This window comes from Carlito syrichta, unplaced genomic scaffold, assembly GCF_000164805.1.
Source record: "Carlito syrichta isolate Samal-C Ts95f unplaced genomic scaffold, Tarsius_syrichta-2.0.1 Scaffold314811, whole genome shotgun sequence".
Taxonomy (NCBI): Eukaryota; Metazoa; Chordata; class Mammalia; order Primates; family Tarsiidae; genus Carlito; species Carlito syrichta.
Window position 1 is genome coordinate 351,426 of NW_007258907.1, and position 21,888 is coordinate 373,313.

Sequence of the window (21,888 nt, forward strand, 5' to 3'; positions counted from 1 at the left end):
CACATATGACTATCAAACATTTGAAATGTAATTACTCCATCAACAAATGAAACATAGAGCCCAGAAATGAATCTACACAAAGGTGCTAAGAACACACAATGGAAAAATAATAGTCTCTTCAACAAATGGTGCTGGGAAAACTGTATAACCACATGCAGAAGAATGAAACCGGGCCCTTATCAAATATTATATACAAAAATCAACTCAAATTGGATTATAGACTTAAATATAAGACAAGAAACTGTAAAATTACTAGAAGAAAACATATGGGAAAGACAATACAACATTGTTCTAGACAGTGATTTTTTTTAATATGACCCCCAAAACACAGGCAACAAAAGCAAAAATAGACAGATGGGATTACATCAAACTAAAAAGTTTTTGCACGGTAAATGAAACAATTAACAGTGTGAGAAGACAGCCTGTGAATGGAAAGAAAATATCTGCAAGTCATACATCCAATAAGTTGTTAGCATCCAAAAAAATGTAAGGAACTCAAGAACTCAAAAGGAAGAAAACAAATAAATCAATGAAAACTTCAGGGCAAGGAACCTGAATAGTTGTTCCTCAAAAATAAAAAAAAATTTAAAAAAATACAAATGGCCAACAAGTAAATGAAAAAAAAAAAAGCACAGCATTCACTAATCACCATGGAAATGCAAATTGAAACCACAATGAGCTATCTCTCACACCTGTCAGAATGACTATTATAAAAAAGACAAAAGTTAAGTTTTGGCAAGGACGTGGAGAAAAGGGAACGCACACTGTTAGTGGGAATGTATGTTAGTACAACCATTATGAAAAACTGTATGGGGGTTCCTCAAAAAGCTAGAAATAAAACTACCATATGACCCAGCAATCCCCCTTCTGGGTATTTACCCAAAAGTTTTGAAATCGGTTGAAGAGATGTCTGCACTCCCAAGTCTACTGCAGCACTGTTCATAACAGTTAAGTTATGGAATCAACCTAAGTGTCCATCAACAGATGAAGAGATAAAGAAAATGTATATATACCCAATGGAATACTATGTAGTCTTTAAAAAGTAAGGAAATGTCATTTGTGACAGCATGGATAGAATTGGAGAATATTACACTAAGTGAAATAAGCCAGACACAGAAAGACAGATCCTTTGTGTTCTTACTTGTATGTAGAATCCAGAATAATTAAACTCATGGAAGAGAGTGCCGTGGTTACAGAGGCTAGAGGTTATGGGGAATGGAGAAATGATGGTCAAAGGGTATAAAATAAGTTTTTATCTATTGCACTGTATATAGTTAATAAGAGTGTGTTGTACATTTCAAATGCTAAAAGAGTAATTTCAAATGTTCTCACCACAAAAAATGATACATATTTGAGGTGAGGAATATGATAGTTACCTTGATTTAATTATTCCACATTGTATTCACAAATCATAACATTATTTTGTACTCCATAAATATATATAATGATATATTGTTAATTTATAATAAAGTTTTAAAAAATAAATGTGTCTAGTACAAATTGAAATGTGTTCTTAATGTAAAATTTACTTTGGATTTTAAAGACTTAGTACCAAAAACATTTTAAAAATCAAATTAATAATTTTATATTGATTATATAGTGAAATGATAACCTTTTGAATATATTGATTTGACTAAAATATTAAAAGTAAGTTCACCAATTTCATTTTGCTTTTCCAATGTCACTGAGAGAAAATTTTAAATGATGTGGCTCACATAGTTTATCTATGGACAGTGCTAAAAATGTTGGCAGAAGACAAGATTATCTTGTTTTATACTTAAACTTTCTATGATGTGATTGGTAGTCTGCTTTGATTTTCTAAATAATTCACTCAAGTGTTTTTTTTTGAGTTTGGTGAGACCTGGGCAGGAAGTTCCTCTTGGTGTCATTTGTTCTGACTTCTTAAAGAATTATCAATTACTACCTAACATATATAATCTGGACTTTGTGAATCCCTGTTCTGCTGGAAAGTAGCAGGAAAGAACACTCCAGAACCTCATGTCAGGGTGTGATAAGTGTAGAAAACAGTTTCACAGTAATTAAAATGAAACATTTAATCTCTAGATCTCTAACTCTTTTTGGAACTACATCGCAAAAGTCCTTGGAAAAATCTGAAATTGTGACAACAAAGGCTGGGCGAGGTGGTTCACACCCGCAATCCTAGCACTTTGGGAGGCTGAGGCAGGAGGATCGCTTGAAGCCAGGAATTGGAGACCAGCCTGGGAAACATAAGGAGACCTTGTCTCTATGATAACAATAATGAGGAAGAGGAGGAGGAGGAGGAGGAGGAAGAGAAAGGGAGAGGGAGGAGAGGGGAAGGGGAAGGGGAGGAGAAGGAGGAAAGAAAATATGACAACAACTTGAGACATAAGTGAAGTCAAAGTGAGTTTTGAGTCCTGAATCTTAACAAGACAAGTAAATTAGAACATATATTTGTGTTTCCCTGGCATTAGAGGTTTTGAGTTTTAAATATTTAATATTCATAATACTTACATTACCCCTTTTTCTACTGAAGTTGTCAGAAGGTTGTAACTTATGATCAGCAAAGACAAATTTTATCAGCTGCTCTTCTTGGTTACTCAGAGGATATTGGCTTACAATGCACAGTTTACATCTAAATGGCCTTGCTTTCTTCTTTGAAATAACCAATAGGGTTGAAACTGACATCACATATTAGTATATATTATATATCTGAACAATAGCTAGGATGGGAAAGTTTTATTTGAGTTTTTTTGATGGAAGAACAGAGTTATTTTATAAAACAAGTATTTTGATTAATTTTGTGTGTATCTTAAAAATGTAAGATCAGCTGGGCTTGGTGGCTCAGCCTGTAATCCCGCACCTTGGGACGTTGAGGTGAGTGGATTGCCTGAGCCCGCAGGTTCGAGACCTGCCTGGGCAACTTGGTGAGACCTTATCTCTACAATAACTCAAAAAATTAGCCGGGCGTGGGAGTGCACGCCTATAGTTCCAGCTACTTGGAAGGCTGAGGCAGAAGGATGGCTGGAGCCCAGCAGGTCGAGGCTGCAGTGGCCGGGAGCGGCCACTGCACTCCATTCTTGGCGACAGAGTGAGATTCCAACTCAAAAAAAAAAAAATTTAAGATCAATAGATGTAATAATAATATAAACCTCCACTAATTGCGAGTCTTCTACATAAAGATATCATTAATTTATTAAAAATTATGGAACAGCTGTTATTATTATGCTAATTATTATGCTAGTTTTATAGATGAGATGCTAGAGCTCAATATGGCACAGTAACTGATTTGGGTCACACATTTGTAAGGGGCAGTGCTGGATCTATGGGCTCTAAAGCCATTTTACCACATTGCCTCCACTTTGGAAATACAATCATGCAACCCACAATGTTTCCGTCAACAGTGTACTTCAGATATGAAGGTGACCTCATATAATTATAACAGAGCTGAAAAATTCCTATCACCTAGTGACAATATAGCCTTTGAAACATCAATAGTACAACGTACAACACATTACTCATGTGTTTGTGGTAATGCTGGTGTAAACAAACCTACTGTGCTGTATACAACTATGTACAGTATATAATACTTGATCATGATAATAACTATATTACTGGTTTATGTATTTGCTATACTATACTTATTATTTTAGAGTATATTCTTTTTACCTTTTTTTTTTAAGGGTACCTGTAAAACAACCTCAGTTAGGTCCTTCTGGAGGTATTCCAGAAGAAGACATTTCTATCATAGGAGAGGACCACTCCATGTCTGTTACTGTGTTATTGACCCTGAAGACCTTCCAGTAAGACAAGATGTGGAGGCAGAAGACAGTGCTGTTCATGATCCTGACCCTGTGTCAGCCTAGGCCAACATATGTGTTTGCATCTTAGTTTTTAACAAAAAAAAAGTTTAAAAGTAAAAAAAAAAAAAAAAAGATAAAAAATTTAAATAGAACAAGGCTTACAGAATAAGGATATAAAGAAAATATTTTTGTACAGCAGTATAATGTCTTTGTGTTTTCAGTTGTGTTACTACAAATGATTTAAGAAGTTTTTAAAAATGTAAAAGTCTATATAGTAAAAAGTTACAGTAAGTTAATTTATTTCTGAAGAGAATTCTTTTGATAAATTTAGTATTGCCTAAGGGTACAGTATTTGTAAGGTCTCCATTAGTGTGTTGTCCTAGGTCTTCACGTCCACTCACTGACTCACCCAGAGCAACTTTCAGTCCTGCAAGCTTCATTTATGGTAAGTGCCCTAGTCACGTGTACTATTCTTAATCTTTTATACCATATTTTTGCCATGCGTTTTCCATATTTAGATAGGTTTAGATACACAAACACCATTGTGGTACAATTGCCTGCAGTATTCAGGATGGTTAACATGCTATACCGGTCTGAAGCCTTAGAAGCACACCATATAGCCCAGATGTGCAGTAGGCTACACCATCTAGATCAGTGTAAGTATACTCTGTCATGTTCACATGAAGGCATAGTCACCTATTGGTGCATTTCTCAGAACATGTCCTGGTCAGTAAGGAACGCCTTACCAGAAATCAGATTTCAACTCAGGGTAAGGAACTATTTAAAATTCAGAGTTGTGTGGAAACAGAGCCACCTCTGCAAACGGTGAGTTCCCCTTATGAAGAAGATCATACAGGGCCAGTGGTACTATAGGAAGAAGTTTCTAAGTCTGGTTGTAAGTAATTCTTCTAACTCTGAGATTAAGTGATTGTCTTAGTGCCTAATTTTTCCCATCATTAAAAAAGAGGAAAATTGCTAACAATCATGTAAAAGTTGTTGCTAAATTGCAAAGTGACATATCACTTATAATAGGCAAATGTGTCCATTTTTTTCAAGCAAATCAAATGACTTATTCCCTAAAAACCTCAATTACATATTAAAGCTAGTTTACATTTTATGCCCATTTATATTTTCAAGCTTTAAGCAATTATCAAGTAGGAACAAATCAGCCATTGCAAAACAAGGACACAATTAAGAAATTGTAAGTAGTTGGCAATCCAAAGGTTAGATTCTGATGGGGAAGAAAATCCATTCAGTCCCTGGTCATTATTTTTCTCAGGACTGAAACAGTAACTGTAATAGTATTCTTTGAACAGCAAGTTCCTGCCCTACCCCCATCCTCATCCCATAATTAATTAGCTGGACAGGTCTATAACAAATATCCACTCAGCAGCACTGGGTGGTAAAAATGTTGTTGATAATTAAGCAGCACAATAGCACAGAGCCTGTTTCAGAAGCCACTGAGTGGTCTTGCCCCTGATGGACTACTTAGCACATGCTCAGACCCATTATTGTGCTGGCATGGCTGCTTGGAGGGATGGTTGCTTGATTAGAGAAGCGACCAACTGCAATGAGAAAAGATCAAACCTTGCAAAGAGATCAGGAGCACTGGACTCCAGGGGAAAATACCCCATAGGTGGAAGTGAAACCCCAGAAAAAGAGAAGTAGATGGCAGGAAAATCAATGATAAAATAAACATAGTCTTTCTATTTTCTAAACCAACACCAGCCAAATGAGTACGCCAATCTCGTGCCAAATCGATAGCAATTAGAAAATTGCAATATATAAATAATAGGTAGATTTATGTTCCATTTGGTTTAGAGACAGTACAGAGTTTCTAAGAAAATCATAAATAAGTCATATCACCTCCCTGGTTTCTTTACCTTTAAAAGAAGGAGGGTGGCCAGGCATGGTGGCTCACACCTGTAGTCCCAGCACTTTGGCAGGCTGAAGCAGGAGAATCACCTGAGCCCTGGAGTTGAACTGCCTGGGCAAGATAGTGAGATCCCCCATCTCCATTTAAAATACAATTTAAAATCACCTGTTGGGTACAGTGTGCATAGGTGGGGGTGGTCGGTATACTTAAAGCCCAGACTTCTCTGCCACTATACAATGCATCCATGTAACCAAAAACTATTCGTAGCCCCTAAAGCTATTAAACTTTAAAAAATAATAAAATAATCATTACAAAGTAAATGAATAAAATAAAGAGTATGAAAATTTCCATTATGGGGTCACAAAGGAGTGAGGTTCCCAGAACAATTTTCAAGATATCTAAAAGCCTAACCCATCACTCCGTTATTCAAGATAAAGCTACAGTCTAATTATCATATTTACTTGCTTCTGCTTAAAGTACACTAACCTAGTTTGTTATGTTGATTATCTCATTCTGAACAGATGCTTCTATTGGCTGTTAAATAGGTCATTAATAATAGAAATAAACATGATTACTTTATAAGTCAGCTGGTTTGGTAGACCAAAAAAGAATCTTTCAAAATAGGGTGTTTTATTAAGCTATTAAAAATCCATAGAAAAAAATAATAAAGGTTTGCTTGGTGAAGTGACTGGAGACCACTGGCTCGATCAGTGCCTCTCTGACTTGTCCACATAATTACCTCGAACAACAGGCACAAGTGAATGTAGTCTCAGGGGCACCTGGGGACTTAACCTGAAAAAAAGGGGAACAGATTTCTATAAGTTTTCCTCTCAAAAATCTTCAACTTTAAAAAAAAATTTCCATTCTCCTTCATAATAGACCTGTTTGTTTTAATGTCTAATAATGTACTTTTGTCAAAATCTGCATGTAAAATGTGATGCTCCAAGAAGACACATTCATATTGTGCCCACTGCACCCCCACTCCACCCACCATTACCACCATATTACTTCGGAGTTTTGGTTTACCAGTTTGAGGAGCACTGGGATCCAAGTAATCCTGGAACACTCACCTAGCTATAAAATTCTACGGAGCTCTCATTAGTCTCTGAAAAGGCAAAATGCTTTATCTTCAAGAGGTGCAATCTCTCTAACCATTACACCTCAAGTTTCATCACGTCTAAAGCATAGGAAGAAAGGGCAAAAGCAGAAACAAAATGTGTGGTGCTAGGGAAGGTAGGAAAACTCTCAGGGGGAGCCCAGCATAGCTCAAGAGAAGCTGTCTATCTGAAATGCCACCTGGAATTCACACCAGTAATAACTGTTGTGGATATAAAAATTAATAGGGGGGATTTCATAGTATTAGAAAAATTTATTTTTATAAATCATGTGTCTATCACCCAAGTGTTGACGCATGCATGCAATTCAAACATTGGGCTTACAATAAAAAGTCCACTGAATAACTTAACAAGGACAATTCCCTCATTTTCTCTGTAATTTGGAGTGGAAGAAAGAGGGGGGAGTGGGTAGAGGGTGCAGTTACTGGGTCAATTAATCAACCTGAAAACTGTGACACAGACTCTGACGCCTAACCTATGTCTAAAAATACACAAATGTATACGAATTTGTTTTAAACTGTCAATGCCTATATTTAGGACCTTCCCAGCAAGGCTATAATGAGACTGTGTTTGAGGCCTTCAGTCATAGCAGACTCTACCATTAATCTGAAGTTAGTTAAATTAACAGCATTTAGTACTGACTTGTCAATCTCACTGCTCCAGGAAATTGCACCTTGAGGCTACTAATATTGCCAATTTTTCCACTGGAGTGTGCGCCCGCGTGTGTGTATGTGTATTTTTTTTCTGCAGAACCTCTGCGTTCATACTCCATCATTGCTTCCCTACGTCCACAGCACTTATATTATCATTTATTCTGGCCTCCTTTAGACTTCCCAGGGGATTCTGCATAGTGTAGCTGCTCAGTGAAAGAGTTTTTTAGCTTTATATTTATTTGTTTATTTTTCTGTCATGGCTCATGACTGAGGCTTTTAAAAAAAAGTGTGACAGTATTTGGAGTACATGATTGACTGCTACAGCAACATTCATTAACCATGACAAATCTGCAGCAAGACACAGTCCTGAGTGTTCTAAACAGCAACTTTGAAAAGAAAGAAGAAAGAAAGAAAAAGAAAAAAAGACTCAACCAATTTTTCATTGACCTCATCTGTAAATAAATTTAGACTGATGGTGCACAGGGGCAGTAATAAATTAGTATTCATTTCCTGTAATTAATGCAAACATGCCTATGAACACAGAGAATATGAATATATAACCACCTAATTTCCATTTCAAAATACACCTAACAAATTTTCACTTGAGTTATCTTCATAATATTTTCCCCTTAATTAGAAAAATGAAATGATTGAATTTCTTTCCCACCCACCAAGGGGAAATATTGTTTTGTTCACCCACCAGGAGAAAACATTGTTTTGGGCAAAAAGAGTGTCAAACACATTTTGGCAAGAGAGCTGCAGAACTTGAACTGTATTTATTTGATTTTTTTGTGACCTCCTACCACATTCCCCTGCTGAGGCTGTGTTTTATCACTAACCAAGAGGAGCTCCTATGAAGTTACTACAGGATCACGAGGCAGGACCTCATATGCATAAGAGTCATAAGTAGACCACAAGAAGCAGCCTCACTGCCTGGCACAAGAATGGGGAAAGTTCTTTCCCCTTCATTGACATGAACATTCAATCATACAAGGGTGGGTTGGGTAAACAATCTGATGTAAATCAAATGAAGACGATCACACATTGGGTAAAAATGAGACATCAAGTTCTACAACCTCTCTCAGCAAGAGGAACTTACATAACTTGGGCATGGGTATCTCTGAGGATCATTCACCTAACAATCAAAGAGCAACGTCTCATCACATTCAAGTCATCCAGACATCAGAATTCACTAACCTGTGGCAGCAGCAGTGAAACACTTTGTCAGCAATAAATAAATTGATTAATAATAGCAAACTTATGCCTTTAAGAAATATATTAAAATGTTTTTAAGCTGGGAAGCCTGCAGCAACAACAAAAACTTTGAATCAGGTTCTACAAAAAACAAAACAAAGCAAAAAAACAAACAACTTCATCAGAATGCAATTTGCCTCATGGACCACTTTTCCTAGGGTCTTCCTGGCCAAGCAGAGCTCTTGCCCCTAAGTGTTCGTCCCTCTAAAGGTCATGGAAACAAATGTGTACAATCTGGATTAGAAGTGGTCCTCTTGGGTACTTGGTGGAATTCAAATTAGCTGTGCTAAGCAGCTAATTGGGGGGCGTGTTACAGGAGGGCCAAGAGCAATGGGAATATCTTAATTTGGTGAATTTACCACTCAATCTGATTGTAAATGTTGCTAATTAGATCTTATCATAATAAGACAGTTAATAATGAACAAAGATCCCACTTTCCCTGGGCACTTTAAAAAACCCATAGTGGACTCTCAGACAGGGTCTGTCACTGAAGCAACATTTCCCCAGAAAGAAAAAAAAAGTCATTCCATTTCTTTCCTTTTAGTTGTCAGCCTGGAAAGCCGAGCAGTGCACCTCAACACTCTGGTGCAAGAAGCCCAGGAGAGGGTGAGTGAACTGTCTGCCCAGGTGGAGAATGAAGGTTTCACTCTGGACAACACAGAGAAAGAGAAACAGCTGAAAGCTTGGGAGTGGAGGTATCGGCTCTACAGACGCATGAAAACAGGCTTTGAGCATGCCAGTGAGTATAAGCAGAGTACGTCTACCTTTCACTAGACTGAGCTTTGGTTTGAGACAGCCAGGCCTTCTTTTACTGATTTTTTTTTTTTTTTTTTTTTTGCAACTTCACAGTGTCATGGATGGCCGTTGTCAGCTTATTTGGAGCAAGGGCTCCGGGAGGCTGTCAAAGGGTCTTTTGTCTTGCTCGAGTTTCTGGCTCCTGTTGGGTGCTCTGACCACAGCCATGAGGCTTCATGCTTCTGGCCTCCCTCCACCATGTCACACTCATCTAGCACTTTCCACCCGTTACGCCCTAATGCCTAATGACCTGGATGGTCTGATGCCCTAAGTGACTATATTTTGGGATAGGGAGGTGGAAAAATATTTGTTTGTCTATTTGTCCAGTTTCTGCTTCAAGCTCAAGTTTAAGTTGTTTTCAACTCTCCACTGCATTTTTTATATAGAGCTATAAACTGAACTTCAGTTAACATAGGCAACAGAGAAGGACAGTCAATCAACCCATGAATTATGCTTTTGTCTGCACTTCCATTCTCTTTACCAATTTTTTTGTTAGTTTAAGCAAAGCCTTCTTTTAGGATAAATTCATTAGTACTATAAAATACTGCTGAGTGAAGCCCTGAAATAAAACAAAATATAAATTCAAACACTTGTGAAATATTAAACTCTCATTCTAAAAGGAGACTCACTTAAACAACAAAAAAACAGGCTTGAAATTTTAAATATAAGGGAAAGGCAGTTCATTCATTTGGAAATTATTTGTCTCTGCTGAAGGAACCTTAGTTGCAAGATAGACAAAGACCAAAGGCAGTGAAAAATTTGTTTTCTTAAGTACTACTGTACATTAAGTATCAAATCTGGGCCTAATCCTTTCTCTTAAAGCAAACAGGTTAGCAACATTAATGAAAGCTTGCTTCCAACATCAACAATCTATTCAGCAATGCTGATGCATAGATTTATTTAAAGAGATTCAGCAATTACTTTAATAAATGCATTTGTTATTGTGCCTCATTTAGGATAGACTAATACTAGAAACAGACATATTTTTAGACTTGATGCCAGTATTTATAATTTTCTATATTATAAAACAAGTGTTTCTGAGTGTTGAGCCATACCTAAAGTCATCAGAAGTCCTTTAAAATTTAAGGCTAATGGGCACATCTGCCCATAATTTTTTTTCTCAGAAAATACTGCACATTGTAATGGGAAGCAGCCTGAGAGCAGGGTGACTTATAATTCTATCTATACTAGAAAGAGCCCAGAATTAGGCATCTGAAACCAGGGTCTTTCATCCTGGCTGTTTGTCTTCACTGTGGTCGTGGACAGGAATTTGGCCTCTTTGGGTTGCTGTTTCCTCATCCTAAAAGTGGGAGTGCTGTTACTTGCCTTTTCTATCCAACAGGGCTGCAAAAAGTTCCCAACAAAATGTTTTACATATAAATACTTTATGAAACATAAGGGTCTCTATAATGTAGACTCCTGCTATCACTTCCTGCTCTTCTTGTCACTGATCCAGCCCAATCTCCTCAGAACACTTTAGGAAGGCTTAACTGATATTATTTATCTTTTCAGAAGATATTCTAATGTTCAAATAAGACCACAATGGGAACAAATAAAAGCCATGGACTTCTAATGAAAATGTTCAAAAGCAAAAGCTATTAGGCTCTACAAACAAATGCTTCCACAGTATGTGTTTCAGGGTATCCCTTGAAGAGGGAGGAACACTGTTTGAAAAGGATTGCTATGTTAAGATCCTTGTGTTTTTCCTTCTGTTGCAGGAGCCCCTGAGATGCCAACCAATGTCTGTCTCATGGTAACCAGCAGCACATCACTCACTGTCAGTTTCCAAGAGCCTCTTAGTGTCAACGCAGCAGTAGTAACCAAGTATAAAGGTACTGGACCCAAGATATTTTTTCATTGCTCCTTCTTACAAAAAAGCATCTGCTGTTTGGGAACTAATTGTGCATTTTGTGTTTGTTCTTCTTGCTGATTGGATTGTTTTTATCCCATTGACTTTTGGAGTTGAAATATTTCCATAGGTATTCATGTAAAGGAGTAATCAAGTGACTGAGAATAAATCACAGAAAGGAAGAGTCACAGACTAGGATGTCATTCCAAGTCACCCAATTTTTGCTCCATTCATGTTTGCAGAGGGCCTGCTCTGTGCATGGCGTAGGGTTGGGGACAGACCTTAGTAGGAAACAATGAAGAATCAGACTTGATGCCAAGAGCTAAGGGTCTAGGATTTGGGGACATATTAATTGATAACTATAATACCAAGTAACTAGGGTTGAGGGTTTTTTAAAGGCAGATAAAGTACATGGGAGGTTAGGAAGAAACAAAGAACAGGTGAAATGGTGAGATCGGTAAAGTCCCTTGGGTCTGGCTTTCAAGGATGGCTAGAATTTGGATTAGAAGATATTGGGAGGGAAGTACATTCCAAAAGGGCAGTGACCACAGATATAAAGACAAAAAAATAAAAAATACCAGGATGAGTAAAAAAAATAAGGGAACATGTAGAGGGAATAGAAAACAATGTGTCTCCACATGTGCATAGGTTCATGAGAGGGTATAATGAAATGTAAGATTAGAGAATGAAACTAGAGTCAGTGGGCAGGAGTGCAGTGGGCTTGAAATCAAGGCTAAAGTGTTTATATTTTATGTGATGAACTTTGCAGAGCTCTTGAGCACGGAGGACAAAATAAGGGGTCACTTTTTGTTTTTTGGGTTTTTTTTTGAGTTGGAATCTCACTCTGTAGCCCAGACCGCAGCCTCGAACGGCTGGACTCCAGTAATCCTTCCTCCTCAGCCTTCCAAGTAGCCGGAATTACAGGCACGCGCTACCACGCCCGGCTGATTTTTTGATTTATTGTAGAGATGAGGTCTCGCTGCCCAGGCGGGTCTCGAACCCACGGGCTCAGGCAATCCACTCACCTCAGCCTCCCAAAGGCGCAGGATTACAGGCTGAGCCACCGAGCCCAGCTTAGGGGTCACTTTTTGATAAACTGGAGAGGCAATACTGTTTATGATGTATTGGAAGAGATACGGATTTAGAATATTTAGAAAATGAATTATGAAGCTATTCAGGAGAAAGGTCATGACAGACTGACCTGGCTACTGTAGCAACACCAAGAGGGGAGAGGGAGATCCCAGAGTAGAAATATATCAAATACATCACAGAGGTATTATGATAATAACAGCTAATGCTTCATAGCACCTATTGTGCACCAGACATTGCTTAAAGCCTTTAACTCTATTTAATCCTTACAACAAGCTCATGAGATAGGTACTGTTACGATTCCAACTTTACATATGAAAAACAGAAGCAAAGAAAAATTATGGGATTTGTCTAAATGCTCACTACAGAGCCAGAGTAATCATGTTATGTGGACCCTTGAATGTAGGAAATGAAAAAGAAAGCTATTTTTCTGATTCGTGATGATATACAGAAATACCTTTAACAATCCTAAAACCTGATGAAGCTCTCTACACATATTCCAAGGTGCCTGGCTACAAGGTGAACTTTCTAAGCATTTAGGTCACTATGGCTCTCTTTGCCCCCAAAAATGTGCAGGTAGTGCACGTGCCTTCTTTTCTCCCTTCCAGAGCCTGTCCCAAGAGAACCTCATACGTCCCTGCAAATATTACTCTGCCCACACCCAGTAGCTTTCTGGGGTATTTGGAATGTTCCAGATAATGCCTCTCTGTTTGTAAGACCTTAGGTAAGACAGCATTTAATTCGTTATCACTGGATTTTTCTGCATCAGTCTAAGAGCAGGCAGCCTTAGGGTACTAACAACAGCATCTGACACTTTCTCTTTCTTAGACACTTTCTCTTTCTTATCTGCCATGACTGAAATTCAGAACAAGCATTTGCAGGCATTGTTAGACATGGACATTTTCCTTTCTTTCTACCTCTCTCCAGTTTGGAATTTTGATGAAGGAGTTCATCAGTGCTGCCCAACTTGACATTTCCTTTTTATTTCTGATGAGTAAGCTATCAGGAGCTAATGTATCCAGACTGTCAGCGATTTAATACTTGACCATAATGCCAGCAAATTCTATCAGCATTCACATATTAATACTTCCCATCTCAGGAGACTTGCATTTGGGTGAGGTTGAAGTGAAAGGTCACAAGAGGGTTCTGTTAGTGACTGGAGGGGATTAATTAAGCATTATAAATAGAATTGTCTGTTGTGTTATGGAGTAGGTTTCCTTGTGTTAATTTATAAGGTCATAAATTGAGTCCTTAACCTGACCACTCTCAAGGGTTATTTAAAACAGCTGGCAGCCTACCGTACCCACAGAGACAGTGGGACAGTTTTTAATTCAGGGGTTGAAGTAATTATTTAATTATGGAAATATTAGCAAAATTGCCTGAGACAAGGCTAATTATTTTGTTTGCTTTCAAAAAAAGAAGAAGAAGAAGAAGGAACAATTGAGAAATCCGCAGAATGAAATGGCAATTATCTAATTGGTTAGAGGGAAAGCGTAACCCTGCAGTATTTAGGGTTTGGCAAAAAACATCCCACACTACTCTCCAGAATTTCTGGGTTCAGCAAAACCGCAAGCCTATTTTGACAACTGAATGTTTTCCCCCTTCATGCTTAAGTTAGTGTGTATTTGAAAGAAAACCTGAATCCTTCTGTTTCCCATTTGTTTACACTCAACTCATCAACATGTTTTTTAAGAGTTTGTTGATATACAGAAATCTTTTTAAGAGCATCTCTTTTAAGCTTTCTTCAGACCCTGGGGACCATTCACCAGGCCAACTGCCATAACAACTTGGAGATTAAAGGCATCAATTTCAGCTTAAAACCCAAGAAATCGTTTTTAGTGAGATCCATTAGATTTTTTGGCCTGCATTTCTTTTGAATGCAGTAAGACGAGGCCCAAAGAGATATTGTCTGTTTCTAGGTGTTTTCTCCTTGGATTCAAAGAGCATCTTTTGGTCTTATGTCACCAATTTTTGTGGCTTATTTCAGAAGCTTTGATGCTTTGGACGATTGCCAGAACTTCATTCCACACTTGCTCCTCACTATTTTGGGTAATCTGCCCGAACCTCTCATTTGCAGATTATATGTTATTTCTCTGCAGGTCCAAAGCAGAAAACGTTTTCAAAAGTGTTTCTGCTGCTCTTTGCAGGGTCAGAGAGTGGATAGGAAGGTATCCTATAACAGGTGCAGTACAGTATCTCTGTTCCATCCATGGGGTGACATATTTTCTGCTTTATTTTTTAAAATCAGGGTTTTAAGTGCTCACACTTTGGAGCATGTTAATTGCAAAATGCTACAGTTGTTGGTTGCAGTGCCTGTGGGCAGTATCCCAGTTCTGGATGGTGTCCTTCCCACCTTTCTTCCCACCTTGCTCTCTAACCCATGAGAAACTGCCACCCTAACTCCTCCCTGCAAAGGTTTGTAATAGCAAATAGTTTAACTCCTCTTCATTTGATGTATGCTCTTCATTTTTCCTTCAATTGCCAATCCCGCCCTCCCTCCCCTGGCAGTTTCCCACTACTGCCAATCCCTTTCTTATAGCAATATGATAATTGTTCAAGGTCCACTTATGAATGAGAATATATGGTACTCTGTTCTTTGTTTTGTGATAGATCACTAAGTATGATAGACTCTAACTCCATCCAAGTTGCTGCAACATCCATATGTTTGTCCTTCTTTATAGTTGCATAATATTCCATTGTGTATACGTACCATTTTTTTTAAATCCAGTATTAACTTCTACAGAGACCAGGCCAGTGCCTCTGCCAACCACGACCTCCAGTTTCTTTCTCAGAAAAAGAAGCCAAAGCATTTCAGAAAGGTGGTCTCGGGACATTTCAGCTTCTAGGAGGGAGAGTCCACCAGTTTGCTTGTTTGTTTGTTTTGAGTAAATGTCTCACTCTGTCGCCCAGGCTGGAATGCAGTGGCATGATCATGGCTACCACACAGCCTTGACCCGCTGGACTCAGGCGATCCTTCCATCTCAATTTTCCAAGTAGCTGGAACTACAGGTGCACACCACCACACCTGGCTAATTTTTTTATTTTCTTTAGCAACAAGGTCTCACTATGTTCCTCAGGATGGTCTCAAACTTTTGGCTCAGGCAGTCCTCTTGTCTCTGCCTCACAAAGTGCCACTGCAGCCAGCCCACCAATTTGCACATGAAAATCCTCAAGGTCAGTTATTTGTAATGAAAGTGTGAACGTGGTCATAACTTCATGACTTGGGCCATCTTTTCACAAGACTTGAGAAAACCCTGACCGGGTGCCGTGGCTCAAGCCTGTAATCCCAGCACTTTGGGAGGCCGAGGCAAGAGGATTGCCTGATCCCAGGGGTTCGAGACCAGCCTGGGAAACTTAGTGAGACCTCATCTCTACAATATACCAAAAAATTAGCTGGGTGTGGTGGCACATGACTGTAATTTCGTATACTTGAAAGGCTGAAGTGGAAGGATCTCCTGAGGCCAACAGGTCGCTGCAGTGACCGTGAACATGCCACTGCACTCCGGCCTGGACACAGGTGCACATTGCTCAGTGATTTATATTCTTTCTACCCTTTTTTTTTTTGAAGTCAGAGTCTTACTGTCACCCAGGCCAGAGTGGCACCCGGCCTCTTTTTACCCTTTCTATTATTTTTTTTCCTCCAACACCTACAAGGTGTAGTTGAATATAATTACAAGGTGTATAAAGAATATAATTATTTTCTGTGTTTAATTAACTGAAGAATGAATCTGAACATAAGCATGAGGCAGCCATCCTCATTAAAGGATTGAAATGATATCATTCCATAAAGCAAAATATTTGTAACTTTATTTAGGCTGTTTAGGGATGGAGGGAGTGCAGTGAGGCCAAAGGTTTGCAGATGAGAGCAAGTAGGAGGGGAAGAAAATGTAATATTCAGAGGACATGAAATTCAGTGAATTAACATTTATTTTGCATGTGGCTGAAAGTGAGTTGAGTGACTATGATGGGAAGAATAACAGGTGTAGTAGGGGGAGAGAGAGAAAAGTGAAAGGCAACACTGCTGAAGAGTATTGTTCTTCCAAGTTGCTCAGGCTTCTGCATCCATGTTCATACTAGTTCCCTCCACTAGTTGCTGAGTTATCAGGATTCGGTCAAGTTATTCTCCAACCATCTTGTGAACCACCTTAAAACTTTTCTTCAGTCTGACATGTTGTAAAAAATAGCTTGTGACCGGGTCGCAGTGGCTCAAGTCTGTAATCCCAGCACTTTGAGAGACCGAGGCGAGAGGATTGCCTGAGCCCGCGGGTTTGAGACCAGCCTGGGGAACATGGTGAGACCTCATCTCTACAATAAATCAAAAAAAAAAAAAAAAATAGCCAGGTGTGGTAGCACATGCCTGTGGTTCCGGCTACTTGGAAGGCTGAGGTGGAAGGATTGCCTGAGCTCAGCAGGTCAATGCTGGGGTGGCCGTGAGTGTGCCACTGCACTCCAGCCTGTGCGACAGATTAAGACTCCAACTCAAAAAAAAAAAAAAGTAGCTTGTTTTGCTTTTTTATCATTTTTAAAAACTTTTAACCCTAAACAATACAGTACAGGTTGTATACAAGAAAACGTCAAATTTCTCCTTCACCCTTCCCTCAATCTGACACCATACCTCAAAATGAATCTCTATAATACGTTGGATGTATGTCCTCATAAATCCTTTCCTGATGAGCATACACAGACATGTACATATACAAAGAGATATCGTTTTGTGTGCTCTAATACAAATATAATTATACTGTTTTCTCCCCATGGTAATCTTTTTCAAAATGTCTTTGTTACAAATATAATTATACTGTTTCCTCCCCATGGTAATCTTTTTCAAAATGTCTTTGTTATTCGCACACATTTCCTCTTCCAAATGAATTTCAGAAAGAGTTGTCAAGTTCTACTTTTAAAATCTTATTGGGCTTACATCATAATCCTAAATTAATTTAAGGAGACTTCCCATCCATGAACGTTTCTTCCTTACCAAGTTGAATTTTATGTATTAGAAAAAAGTTGAATTATTTTCTTTGTATGGATCTTCTATAATTCCTGTTGAGTTTCAAGTTAGGCATATATTACAGGAGGGATTTTTTGGCTATTTTGAATGAACAAACTTTACACGATGTTCTCTAATTGACAGTCGCAGGACAGAAGAGTACAGGTAATTTTTAAAAAATAAAACTCAGTTGGCTGCTTTACTAAAATCTCTTAGTAATAATTTTTTTTCTGTAGATTGTCTTGCATCTTATGATTTTTTTTGCATATGGTCTTCAAGAATAATGCTCCTGTCTCTTCCTAATGTTTTTCTTCCTTTTTCTGATCTTACTTCACTGAAACAAATCACCATGAATTATAGCTCCCACTACATTGTGAACAATAGCTCTAAGAGTCACTATCTTTCTCTCTTACTTGCTTTTGTCAAAATGCATCTGATATTTTACCATTAAGTATGATGTCTGTTGCAAGTTTCTGGTAGATACTCTTTATCCAAAATAAGAAAGTCTTATTGTCTCACTAGCTTGCTAAGAAGAAGTATGCTTATTTTATTTTGCTTTAAGTAAGAAAAAGATGTAATTAATTTCATCTGGATTATGGTTCTTGATATAGTGTTGCTATATATAGGAATATCACATAATTTCTAAATCTCTGAGATTATAGCCCCTCTAATATTTCAGAAGTTTTGCATTTGTGCCTTTTCTTTTCTTAGAATTGTTGGGCATCTCTCTATTTTATTTGTTTGAAGAATTAACTTTTTGATTCACAAAGTCTATTGTTTTGCTTATTTTCTATTCTATTAATTTTTAGTTTTAACATTGCCAATTCCTGCTACTTTCTATGAGTTTATGTTATTCCTTCTTTACTAGTTGTTTTTGTTTGTTTGCTTATTTGTTTGTTTTGAGTTGAAGTCTCACTCTGTTGCCCAGACTGGAGTGCAGTGGCACATTCACGGCCACCCCAGCATCGACCTGCTGGGCTCAGGCAATCCTTCCACCTCAGCCTTCCAAATAGCCAGAACTTCTGGCACGTGCCACCATGTCCAGCTAATTTTTTTTTTTTTTTTATTGTAGAGATGAGGTCTTACCAAGTTGCCTAGGCTGTTCTCAAACCCATGGACCGAGGCAATCCCCTCACTTTGGCCTCCCAAAGTGCTGGGATTACAGGCTTGAGCCACTGCACCGGCCTGGTTTTTTTGCTGTTGTTGTTGTTGTTGTTTTAACTTAATTTACTGTTTCCTTTATTTTCCCTGTTTTCTAACCCATGGATTTTAGACTATAAATGACTTGTATACCTAATCCTCTATTGTACCTACATCTTTAAAATTTTTAAAAAGACTATAAATGTTCCCTTGAGTACTGTTTTGTCCATAGGCAAAAAGTTTAAAATCTGGCTGTAATTATTATTTACTTATAAACAGTCTGTTATTTGTTTCATTTCTACCCTAAACCAAGGGTTTTAGACATGCTATTTTAAATTTTCAAGTGGCCAGATTTAATTTGCTAGATTTTTATTGTTAATTTCTAACCTTATTATACAATATTATATTTTTAAAATTCAAAAATATGAACTGTATCCTTTTGGGAATTTTAAAATTCTTGCAGCTAACACTAAATCAGTTGTATGTGTGTCATACATGATGTTTGAAAAGAATGTGTAAACTCCTCTAAGTAAAAGTATGAATGTACGTGTGTGTTGTTTAAGTACCTGGGTTGAGTTTTTTCTCCTAAAGATCTTTGATCTTTGAGAGAAATGACTTTATTTGTCTTCCTTCATGCTGTTTGCCTCCATTTCAATTTGGTTTTAGTCAAGATTGCTTTCTAACTTATTTCCATTGCCTGCTGTCTTTTCTCGCCCTTTATTCTTTCCATAATGTTTGAAATATATTTGTCTCTTGAAGAGTATAGAATTAATTTATTTACTCAAGCTGAGAGTCTGTCTCTTTTTATATACTTTTTTGTTGTTGTCCAAAGTAATCTAAGAATAGGGTTGTGTTCAAAAAATTGTACTGAAAGGCTTATAATGAAAAAACCCCATTCCTCTCACCCTCTTCTCAGACCCAGTCACTTTTAACTTCTTTTGTTCTGGTAGTAATCTTTCTACTTTAATTAACATAGATAAGAGCAGGTCTTATCTATACAATTATAGCTATGACAGAAAAAAAATTTAACTCTCTCATTATATAACACTCATCTATACTCCCTTATTCTCTCAACATAGCTATATTTCTATTTTTAATTGTCAACAAGTATACGCTATTATGAATATGTACATTTTTGACATTACAAAGTCAAGTAATATACTATGATTATATTTCCTTTCCTTTATCTTTTCCTTAAATCTCTACCTTTTTCTGTTTTCTACATTAATTGCCTTTATCACATTCTCAGTCTCTTTCAAATAATCTTTAATTTTCCTATTTTTTCCAAGAGTAGTACTGATTTTCCCTCCTAGAGTACTCTCTACTCCTGTTCCCCTATATAATAACTTGTTAGGTTTGTGGTTAAGGAAATGCAATTTAAAACCACAGTGAACTATATGCCTATCACAGTAACAAAATTTTTTCAAATAGCGACAACAAATGCTGGCAAAGAGGGAAATTGGATCACTCCTACATTGCTGTTGGGAATGTAAAATGGTGTAACCACTCTGAAAACTAGATATGCAACTACCATACATCCTACCATTTGCAATGCTTAGCATTTATCCCAGAAAAAAATTAAAGCTTATGTTTGTACTAAAAGCTATACATACATATTTATAGCAACTTTACTCAGAACACCCAAGAACTAAAAACAATCCAGATATCCTTTAATTAATGAATGGTGAAACAAACTGTGGTATATCCATACCAAGCTACTACTCAGCAATAAAAAGAAACATTATACACATAACAAACTGAAAGAATCTTCAGAAAATTACATGGAGTCCCCAAAGTCTACATACTGTATGATTCCATTTATATAACACTCTCGAAGTGAAAAAATTATAGAAATAGGAGACAGATCAGTGGTAGCCAGAGGAGAAGATGGGGGAGTGAGGAGGGTGTACGTGTCCGTTTCTTGTTTTTTTGCTAATGGATGCATTTTTAAACTTCTTGTTTACCTTTTAAAGGAGAAAAAAAGGGTAGATAGGCATGTGTGTTAGTTTGGTGTCTTGATTCAATCTCCAAATCACTTTTTCTTCTTACTCAGGCTGTATGCTCAGTAAACATGACCTAATACTAAGTTAAGCCAACATACTTGTGAAAGTGGATCGACTGTTTCAAAAAATTATGCAAGTTACCTAGAAACAAACATGAAACTGAATTTTTATATCAGTTGGTGAAGGATTATTCCTGACACTGATTTCTTCTTCCTGTTATATTTGGAAAATTATAGACCCATAGAGTAATAAGAAATTTTTGGAATGTGTAAATTTTTCCCTAAGGTATGAGTTCTCTGAAGGCAGAAGTCTTGTCTTTTCCATTTCTTCTCACCGGCTACATTCCAGTAGCATTGGCCTTCAATTTGCTGTTTAATCAGTTCCCCCAACACAGGACCTTTGCACTTGATAATTCCCTCTGAACATTGTTCCTCCCACTCACCTGCCCACTGATTGTTCAGGTCTCTATTAAAAATAATTTCTCCAGAAAAATATTTCCTATGTATTTACTATAAATCAAGCCTATCATAAGTTGGTAAGTTCTTCACCTTTTCTCCAAAGTAATGTTTATGGCTATACACATCAATTATTTATGTAGTATATTTTTACATTTAAACAGATTTCTTTATTATAAAACTCCTTAGAGTCTTACAAATCTAACATATGTAGTAAAATATCTCCCAAATTTAATTTGATCATCACTGGTTGTTTCACAGGAAAAATGTTTCCTGAAATGTAGAAAACATTTTGACCAGGGATTCTCAAACTAAGCTGCACATTAGAATCACTGGGGATACATGCCAGAGCACCTTCTAAGAACAATCAAATCTGAGTTTTGAAAGGAGGAGGCCCAAGTGTACTTTTTTAAAAAAAGAGTTACTAAGTGGTTCTATGTGCTGCTAAGCTAAGAATGTGTGGTCATAAATTTAATATCTATCCCTCCCACCAGACTGTAAGCCTCACATGAACAGAAACTGTTTGCTCATTTCTGTATTCCTACCACCTGGCACAGGGGACAACATATTTACAATGGATATTCAATTAATTTGTTTATTTATTAAAAATTTAGTGACACCTATTATGTGCAGTCTATATTCTACGCAGTGGGGACATAACAATAAAGAGACAAAAATCTCCATCTTTGTGAGGTTTACATTTTGTGGAGTTATAAGAACACATACCTAGCAGTTCCTACATACTAGGCCATGTTCAACTGAAGTTAACATATTAACCCACTTACTTTTTAAAAAAATTTATTTATTTATTATAAAGATGTCGGGTACAGTTCAGGGTTAGGTATACAAACATTGATCATGCAGGTACCCTTGTTGATGAGATATGCCCC

General features: G+C 37.4%; 1 protein-coding gene across 1 annotated transcript in view; it reads left to right on the top strand.

Moving 5' to 3' along the window:
* The window catches only part of ANKFN1 (ankyrin repeat and fibronectin type III domain containing 1), a 294,650-nt gene that overhangs the window by 182,149 nt on the left and 90,613 nt on the right, over positions 1-21,888 (top strand). The window contains exons 6-7 of the mRNA XM_008072011.1: positions 9,225-9,419; positions 11,194-11,307. Coding sequence (XP_008070202.1) covers positions 9,225-9,419; positions 11,194-11,307 — 309 coding nt within the window. The remainder of the gene's footprint in view (positions 1-9,224; positions 9,420-11,193; positions 11,308-21,888) is intronic.